The sequence below is a fragment of the Nestor notabilis genome, unplaced genomic scaffold, assembly GCF_000696875.1.
Source record: "Nestor notabilis isolate BGI_N333 unplaced genomic scaffold, ASM69687v1 scaffold5215, whole genome shotgun sequence".
Taxonomy (NCBI): Eukaryota; Metazoa; Chordata; class Aves; order Psittaciformes; family Psittacidae; genus Nestor; species Nestor notabilis.
The window spans coordinates 10,124-19,917 of NW_009928723.1; the positions used below are offsets into that span (position 1 = coordinate 10,124).

Here is a 9,794-nt window from a genome sequence, read left to right on the forward strand (position 1 = left end):
AGGTGCTGGCACAGGGTGCCCAGAGAAGTTGTGGCTGCCCCATCCCTGGCAGTGTTCAAGGCCAGGTTGGACACAGGGGCTTGGAGCAACCTGCTCTAGTGGAAGGTGTCCCTGCGTGTGACAGGAGGTTGGAACTGGAGGAGCTTTAAGGTCCCTTCCAACCCAAACCAGTCTGTGGTTCTGTGATTTTATGAAGCAGTACAGGCAGGAGCACCTTGGTATGACAAACTCCCTGAAAAGGGAAATGTGTTGGAGTACCTCAACGCAAGACATCCACCCCCTGCTAGCTCCAGGAGAAGCTCATGGTGCCCAGGAGGAGCTGATGAGCAGGGGCAGTCCTGGAGCTGGGGTGCCAGGGGCTAGAGGGAATCCTGCCCTTACCGCTGACTGCTCCGCCAGCTTGCACTGGGTGTCCCTAGTCGTGCCCTTCGCCTCCTGCAGCTCCTTCCCCATTGCCATCCTGGACACACAGGAAGAAGCCATGTTTTTTAAACCCCTCAAGTTCTCTGTACGTCCAACAGAGCCAGTTTTGAGAAGGAAGTCGCTACAGGATGACAGAAATCCCTCTGCAGCAGATGCCAGCCCCTAGATGTGTGCCAGCCAGCGGCCACAGAGCTCTCACAGCCAAAGGTGACTGTACCCGCCAGCCAGAGGGTCTAGTTCTGTAGTGTCCCTGCTGGAGTAGCCTTTCCTGGGACACTGACCCCATCCCAGCCTGTCAATGGAAGAACAGCCATGGGGGCAAGGTCTGGGGCTGGGTTTATCTCTGGGCTGTCACATATGTGCTGCATGGGTCACAGAAGGTGGATTTTTAAAGTTGCATTGGCCAGTTGAGTACTTAACCACCACCCACTTCTAGGCAGGCATTTAACCCTCTAAAGGGCCTTGTAAACATCAGGTTTTGCTTCCAGGACTCACTTCTCTCAAGAGTGAATCACCATTTCCCACCCTGTACCCCACCAAAGGCAGGCTGTCTCCTCTCCTGTTCCTAAGGATCAAATTCATCTGCAATGAGCTCCATAAATGCCCAGCCAAACACAAGGACATGCCATCAAACACTCACACTCTCTCTTCCAGCTTCTGTTGCTGCAAATCATAGGTTTTCTTCAGTTTTTCAAGCTCCACTTTTATGTGATCCTGGTTTCCAAGCAACTGAGGGACAAACGAAGAGGAAGATGAGACAGAGGGCTGAGCTAAGAGAGGGATTCATGAGGGGGGAAGAAGTGAGGAGAGCCTCCAGCTGAGCGGTGACATACTGGGGAAAGGATGGGTTTCACTGAGAGTGACCAGCTCTGTAGGACACCAGAAGCTGTGTGTGATCCAGAGATAGAGTACACATGTTGCTCTCCCAGCGGAAATTCTCACACCGAGAGTCAGATTCCCAGCAGGAGCTGATGGCAGAGCCCAAGCTGGTTTTGCATGGGCTGCAGATGGGAAGGAGGCAGGAAGCATCTCCGTGCTCTCAGCTTTGGGTGCTTTATCACCCCCATCTTTCTCAAGTATTGGCAAGAAGAAAAGAAGTAGGTGTCCTCTGCACTTGTTGGCTTCTAAACCTCTGCCTCTGTTCAGCCAGGGGCACTGGCTGAGGGAACCACAACTGCCCTCTCTCAGCTTCTGCCTGCAAAAGATTATTCTAGTCTCATTTTTCAACTGCACTGCTTAAAAAATTATAGTTTATAATCAATCAAGGCATCAGCTCATCCACAAAATTCAAGTTAGCACCAGGAGGTGCCAGCCACAGTCGAAATAAAGTCCCCCTCTGCTTCCCCAAGGATCTGGCAGCAGACCCCCACACACTCACATTTCTCTCCAGTTTTTGTCGTTCATGTTCAGAGGCAGCTACATCTTCTGACTGGTTTTAGCAAGAGACAGAAGAAGGTGCCTGGTAACCCTTTGTTCTTCAAAGAGCTGATGGCAGGGCAGGGAGGTCTGTCCTTACCTTCACCTTCTGAGCCGAGAGGCGACGCACCATTGTTCTCACTCTTCCCAGCTCAGCAGAGGGTTCACCAGCCATGGCAGGGGAGTGGCTGGCATTGGCCAGGATGAGCAGCTCTCGGCTGAGCTCTTCATTCTTCATGACCTGCCAGGTCAAACAAGAAGAAAAGAGCTTCTGAAATGCTGCCTCTCCAGCTCTGCACAGTGTCTGTTCAGCACATACCTGCTGCTCTCGGTGCCTGCACAAGGCAGGCACTCTCATCCCCTCCTAAAAGCAAGCTTTATTCTTAGTTGTCTCTTATATGTCCAAAGATACCAGTGATTATCTAATCCTCATGGAAATGCAGGGTGCCACCATAGATTAATAGAATCATAGAATGGTTTGGGTTGGAAAGAACCTCCAGATCATCCAATGCCAACCCCCTGCCACAGGCACGGACACCTTCCACTAGAGCAGGTTGCTCCAAGCCCCATCCAACCTGGCCTTGAACACTGCCAGGGATGGGGCAGACACAGCTTCTCTGGGCACCCTGTGCCAGCGCCTCAGCACCCTCACAGGGAAGAGCTTCTGCCTTATATCTAACCTGAACTTCCCCTATTTCAGTTTAAACCCATTCCCCCTTGTCCTATTGCTACAGTCCCTGATGAAGACTCGCTCCCTGGCATTCATTGCCAGGCATCAGGATTATTAACATGGAACCTCTCTCCCTCTGCCCATCTCATCCTGGCATTGAAATTCAAAGCCCTGTGTCAGCCTAGCCAGCTCTGACACCCTGCCTTGATCCTAACTTCCAGCCTTCCTCCTCACTTTACCCCTGCACCCTCCACACAGCTCCCCAGTACTTCAGCCATGTCTTTCTCCACACAACAGCTTTGAACAGTGCTGGACTCCATGATGTAAAAGAAGGGCCAAATTTCTATCCATCCATCTATCTAGGCTGACACCACCCAGCTAATTCCAGTTTTGTTTGAATGCATCTCTCCAGCAGCAGCCAGCCCACAGCACCATGTAGGCAGCGAGATTCAAAGCCCTGCTGGTGTGAAGTGACACATTTCCAAAAGATAAAGAGGATCTGAATGAGAAAGGCTCTGTTACAGGTGATCTGGAAGGAACACTGGGGGAATTCATGTCTCACGGGAGGGTTTCTATGTAGATAACAAAGCTTTGATGGGGTTTATGACTGGGGACAAGCTTGAGTAATTGTTACCATGGCAGTGAATCGGGATGATGGGAGGCAGAGGTCATCTGAGTCATCCGTGGAGAGAATAGCTTATCAAAAGATAGCACAGGGTGGGCTGAGGGGGAGAGAGGAGAAAGGAGGCTGACAAAGAGGTGAGATATACAGCTGTGAAAACTGACAGTTACGCAGAGACAGGCTGCTTGTTCTCCAACCAAAAATGATCCAGCTGCAGCTGCCTGCCCTGACAATTCGATCAGAGGGGGTCACACAAGCGCTGAAGTACCAGCCTAGAGAAAGAAAGAGGCAGTCCCAGGTTTGGAATGGGCATTGCTGCCTCCTCTGTGCTCCCAAGCCTGGCCTGGCTCCAGGGAAAACCCCGGCGTGGAACCAGTTCGCAGCCAGTTGGGTTCCCTCCACAGCCTCACTTTGTACTGCCGCAGACGACGTGAGCCTGTGGAACAAAGGAGAAGGAGGAAACGGAGAGTCAAGGAAAGGTCAGAGGCTTGAAAAGGAAGAATTTACAACGAGTTAGAAAACAGGCACAAAGTGCCTGCCTGGCATCTTCTGGAAGGCACTTCCCCAGGGACAGGCAAGGCCAGCTCCCTGCTCCTTCGCCCAGGACGATGTGTGAATTGAGCCGCACAATGAGCACCGAGGACAATCCAGAGGCTCTCACTGCTCCTGTACAAGGGACCATGAATGAGCTCGCCGAGCTGCTGCTGCGCCAAGCAGCCATGACAACATATTGGCAAGGTCACAAGTAGCACTTGTAATTGGGAATGTGTAAAAGGTTCATTGTCTCCCCCAAAGAGTGCCGGGGAAGGGGAGGGGGCAGAACCACAGGCTGCTTTTCCCATTTCCTTTGGGAAAGTCCACACTGGGAAAATAATGAGCAAGAGGCCCATGCTGTGACAAGTCCCAGCCTGCCAAGTTGGAGCCTCTTTTGCTTCAGGCAGGGATAGTTGATAGTCAGAGCCAAGAAACTGGGGGAAAACGCTCACCCTACCAATTACAACCAAGGATTCACTTTTGGCTTCTGGACCCTGCTCCACCACCTCTTCAGGGTGCTATCCAGGCACATGACTGAATCCAAGTGCTTTCACTCTGAAACATTCCAGGATCCATGTGAAGCCCCTGTGTTATTGCTGCTAACCTGCTAAATCTGTCACTGAGAGATATCAGCCACCTCAAAATCCCATTTTTGATAAACACATTGCACCCCCTTGGGGACAAGAAGCAGCTGAGACTGCTGAAGGCTGAGCTGTTCCCTGGTGAGCCTGGCAGTACCGTGTCCCAGCAGCGTGCTGCCTTGCTGGCAGTCAGCTGCACGCGTGCTGCCTCGTGCTCTAGCAGGACTAGGGGGCAGGTTCACACCCGTGCAGGAGCTGAGCTTGCCTCCTCCTAAGACATCTCCATTTCTCAGCTTATGGGAGACAAGCAATAGTTTCACGAGTCACTAACTTGCTTATTTGCAGCGGATTGATGATGATCTTCTATCCTCAGAGCTCTCCTGAGCAAAGATCCCCATAAAACCAGACCAGACACTGCCAAAACCATCACATCTGGGCCCAGCCCCACATCTTCCCATCACAGCTCTGCACAAGGCCAGCACAGAAAACCAGGTCATTTGGTTGAAGCAGCTAAACTATCTGCTGGGGGAGGGAGGCAGGAGGGTGTCAGTCATTCAATCCAATTCAAAAAGGAGAGCAGGAGGGGGGAGAGGGAGGGGAGAGAGGAGCCCCTATTCTTGCCAAAGAATAGTTCCAATCTGAGTCCAAAAAACTTCATTAATAATTGCTAAGCTATCAGTCATCAGCAATTTTACTATATTTTAAGGAGCAATCAGAAAACTTGCTTGTATTCAGTGTTTTTCTAAACTTGCTGACCCCAAAAACCTGCAGGCCCCTTCCCACCACTGTCTGAAATGAGAGTGACTACAAGCAGTTCACGTGCAGCCTGCTCAAGCCATGCAGAAGGAAAGGGAAACAAAGCGTGCTGGCAGTCAGGAGGGACCTGCAGTGTGCACCCGGGCCAGCCCCGCCGTGACCCCCTTGGAACTGCTGGTGACGGGCTCTGGGACGGAGGACTCTGACAGCGGGGTGCCTGGATGGGCACAGAGTCAGGGTGGGCTCAGCACTGTCCCTGTCGAGCAGAGAGGGTTCTGCAAGCCCTGCGAGAAGGTGATTACCTTCCATGAGCCTGATAACAAACCCATGCCCAAGCTATGCTGGCTCACAGCTGACAAGCGGTTCTGGACCTGAGCTGTGATACACAACCCACAGCCAAGCCGTGTGCAGATCAGGTGAACCAGAGAGCACCAGAGTGAACAGTGTCTCACCTCCTGGTCCAGTTCTTTGCCTAGGGCCAGGTAATTGCTTTTCAGAATGATATACTCATCCGCCAGCTCCTTCCGACTGGTCTCCAGAGCACGCAGGCCTTCCCGCAAGGCATCTCGCTCCCCACTGACCTTCTCACTGCAGAGCTCCAGCTCCAGCACACGGGTCTCCAGGGCCAGGATCTGCAGAGGGGAGGCAGCAGAATTAGACTGTGGCAGAGATCAGCAGCAGCCACAGGGTATTTATTTGGCCAAACAGGTTCTGGCCATACTATGACTTCAAGAGAGATGAGTTTCATGTGAGTTTCTGGGCACTGAGGAGGAACCCCTTGCTCTAGCTAAAGCTAGGAGAATATGCCAAGCAAAGTAAAGATGGATGTGCAACAAACTGCATTTCTGGGTAAAGGTGTTGGCAAAGCTGAAAGCAGATACTTCAAACTTTGGGATACCATGTTTTTCAGTTCAAAGTTCTCTGTCTCATACTGCTCCTTCATTTTGTTTGTCTCGATCTGGAGGTCAACGAGGTCTTTGGAAATCTAAGAGAGAGACAAAAGACACTATAAAGGCCATGGATCCTGAGGCCAGCATACTGTTCCAACAGGGAATTTGAGTACAACACACCCTCCCCCTAGAAAGAGGCATTTCCCACAAGGTTTTCCACCACGGATCTACTGGTCTCATGTGGCTTCATGGCTCAGTTCTCTCCAACTCCCCAGGTATTTGGTTTACCTTCAGTTTTTCCTCTTCGCTGAAGCCCATTCTGGCTGACAGATCTGGTTTGGAGCCAGCCAGCTTCCCCATCCTCTCAGGCAGGTCTCCAAGCTGTCCCAGCCTCTCATCCCTATCCTGCAGCTGCACCTAGAGACACACAACAGCTCCCACAGCTGGTGCCAGCCAGCAGAGCCCTGTGCTCCCACCACAGCGCTGCTGGAAGAGCACAGCACATCCAGCTTTTCAGAGCCTGAACAGACTGCAGATGGGATTTTCAGCTGCCATTTCCCTCCTGCAATTTGGATTTCATTTGCAGAGCACCGGTTCCATGAGCTGGGAAGAGGCTGCAGCCCTTCATACTTAGATTTTCATTACCAAGATGCTGCACATGCTCTGTTAGAGTACTTACGTTCTTCTCTGCAACAGTTCCAAAATCCATGTCTTGGAGGCCACGTTCTTTGAACAGTATCCAGCAGCAACTGAAGAGCAAAGGAAGGATCTAAGGATCTCTATGGCACCAAGTTTCTCCTCGAGGTCTGGCACAAGCCACGTTGCTATCAACTTTGGTTACCAGAGGGTGTGGCATCCACCTGGGATTTAAGGTGGAGCCAATTATTACAGTCACCCCCAGGAGCTGTTAGAGGCAAAGAAATGGTGCTTGTCAAGAGGTTTCTGTATTCCTAAGACAGCACACAACAGAGACCAAAACAAGGAGCTTAGCAGATACCATCAGTGAAGCAATATTGCCAGCTAGGAGGTACCACTCTGTTTGTATTATGGACCATTCCCCAAACCCGGCTGTAGGGATGGCCTCCATCTCTATTACAGGGATCTTTAGAGAATTTAAGATTTGATTAACTCATTAATTAAACTGTTCATCCAACCATCTGGTAGCATCTATCATCAACCTGCTTCCAAGCAATTCTCTCCTGATCTCTGCCATCCTCGTATCTCCTGTGCCAATGAGCCATCCAAATGGTGCCAGCATCTTCGAGCTCTGACCAAGCTACAGATGCTGGCAGGAAAGACCTTCCCCAACTTTTCACTTCACATCAGAGATGCTGCATGGAAAAATAGCAGTTTCAACACGAAGCATGCACTGAAACAAGCTCTGATGAGCCCACACAGAGCTCAGACTGGGTGGTGCTGGGCTACATGCTGCCACTGCCTCCAAATTGTGACCATCCAGGCCTGGATGGGATAATTCCCAAGTGTGTGCAAAGCTAAAAGGACATGAACAGAGTATCTAATGTGCAAGTGATACTATCAGAGTGCAAGACCTGATGGAAAACACTGGAAAACTTTGGTGAACGTCAGCCCTGGGGTAAAACAATTGCCAGTTCTTCATCTCCTCACTTCAGGCTCATGATCGCTGCTATTTCTGGAGAGCGAGTAAGTTTAGGTAAGAATCTGTCACAGAAGGAAAACTTTTGACTCTGAAGAACTCCCTAGTACCTGTCAAAGCTAAAAGAAGGAAAGAGGGAGAGAAGCTCCATGCCCAGCAGGGTTTGCCAGCTCCTCACCAGCAGAGTATGGTCCAGGCCGTTGGAGATCCTGTAGCCTCTTGACATGGACTGCATGGACCATGCAAGTGAGACCCAGGGGCTGAGTTCTTCTGGGGCGAGGGGGAAGAAGAAGCTAACAAAACATGCAATTGTCTTACTTTTCTGCAAAAGAACTTAACAGACTTGAAGTGATTGTATTAAGGTAATGAAAGTGCTGATGAGAGCTCACATTCTCTTCACACCCACTGCTGAGCAGAAAGCCAAATTCACACACCGCCCACAGTGCCGAGGGGCTCACAGGTCTCCTACGGATGCTCCAGCACGTGGAGGAGCTGAGCTGCAGCTCCTCTCCCAGGGTGCACGCTGACTCCTCCAGCCCTCAGCCCCACATGGGCCCCCCAAGGACAGGAGCTCCCAGCACATAGTGCCCAGTGAGGGGTGCAGGGTGGCTCATGCCACTGCCACAGACAGCCACAGCCCCAAGCAGTGGTGTAACGGACCCTAAGAGACCCAATTCAGGAGAGCAAACAGCCCACCCCATCATGCCAGCAAAGCCCCGTGCACCCTGAGCTGCAGTAGTGCCTGTTTCATAGAATCACAGAACCACAGACTGGTTTGGGTTGGAAAGACCTTAAACCTCATCCAGCTCCAACCACCTGCCACGAGCAGGGACACCTTCCACTGGACCAGCCAACCTGGCCTTGAACACTGCCAGGGATGGGGCAGCCACAGCTTCTCTGGGCAACCTGTGCCAGCACCTCAGCACCCTCACAGGGAAGAACTGCCTAAGATCTCATCTCAATCTCCCCTCTGGCAGGTTAAAGCCATTCCCCCTTGGCCTGTCCCTACAGGCCCTTGTCCGAAGCCCCTCTCCAGGTTACCTGTAGCCCCTTTAGGCACTGGGAGCTGCTCTAAGGTCTCCCCTTAAGGAGCCTTCTCTTCTCCAGGCTGAACCAGCCCAGCTCTCTCAGCCTGTCTCCAGAGTAGAGCTGCTCCAGCCCTCACAGCATCTCCATGGCCTCCTCTGGACTCTCCATAGAATCACAGAAATGTTTGGGTTTGAAAGGACCTTAATATCATCTAGTTCCAACCCCCCTGCCATGAGCAGATCAACATCTGCTGTTGGTTGCAAACTCTTGTGAGAAATCTTCCTGGTGATTTTAAGGATATAAGGACTTTTGAATAGATATATATTGAACAACTCAAAGAATTTTCCCATTATGAGGATTAAGGCCCAAATTTGATTTTTATTCCCTGTAGACTTTATTTTTTTATTCCTTTTCCAGGTTCAATGTAAAATCTTAAAGTGTTAAATTATGTGATGCTCATGAATTAGCCAATATCCTGGTTTACTTTTGGTTTTATGTTTAAACTTACTTAGTTATATGAAGCTTTACCTTCATATCTACCACTTTGTTGTACCTATCAGCCATCCTATACTGCATTCCAGTAGTCAACAATGTAATTTTAGACCATTTCCTAATAAAAGTATTCAAAACTTAGTATTTTAATTTAGCAAACAGGTGAAAAGTTAAGTAACCAGAATATAACAGTGTTCAGATTAGATCAACCTCAAGAATGTATGGAAATGGTTCAATAATTCAATGATTTCATTAACAACCCCCTTTGTAAGCACTTGATTTGTTTCAATCTAATCAACTGCACTTGCATTGTAGATTGTCAGAGCACAAACACCTTGGCATGGAAATCCACACTCTGTTGCCTGTAATTTGATGCAGTGGAGGGATGTGTCTGTGATTTGTGTGGTCAAGGAAGGCAGAAGGAGCTGCCAGGAGGCAGCAGGTTAAATGGAAGATCCCCCTACTTTGACACCCTGTGCAGCCAGGGTGTTGTACTGCTCCACAGCCTTCTCTGTTTGCAACACCAACACATCGATCCCGTTTTTCTTCAGATAGTCCACAGTGGATGCTGGAACCTCAGAAGAGAAAAGGAAATGGGTAAAGCAAGTAAAGCTTACATTGTAAAGCTTAAAAATAAAAGATACTGATGCCATTTATTAGTAGAGACATCTAAGTAACTTATAGTAGCCAAACTGATAATATAGAATCCCAGAGTGGTTTGTGTTGGAAAGGACCTTAAATCTCACCCAGGGCCAAACCCCTGCCC

The 9,794-nt window shown here is 50.1% G+C and overlaps 1 protein-coding gene across 1 annotated transcript in view; it reads right to left on the reverse strand.

Moving 5' to 3' along the window:
* CCDC78 (coiled-coil domain containing 78) overlaps positions 1–9,794 on the reverse strand; it is a gene marked incomplete at its 5' end in the record, with an annotated part of 17,607 nt that overhangs the window by 7,352 nt on the left and 461 nt on the right. Inside the window, 8 exons of the mRNA XM_010014632.1 lie at positions 382–460; positions 1,064–1,152; positions 1,802–1,852; positions 1,940–2,080; positions 5,455–5,634; positions 5,901–5,987; positions 6,181–6,309; positions 9,493–9,603. Of these exons, the coding sequence (XP_010012934.1) occupies positions 382–460; positions 1,064–1,152; positions 1,802–1,852; positions 1,940–2,080; positions 5,455–5,634; positions 5,901–5,987; positions 6,181–6,309; positions 9,493–9,603 (867 nt within the window). The remainder of the gene's footprint in view (positions 1–381; positions 461–1,063; positions 1,153–1,801; positions 1,853–1,939; positions 2,081–5,454; positions 5,635–5,900; positions 5,988–6,180; positions 6,310–9,492; positions 9,604–9,794) is intronic.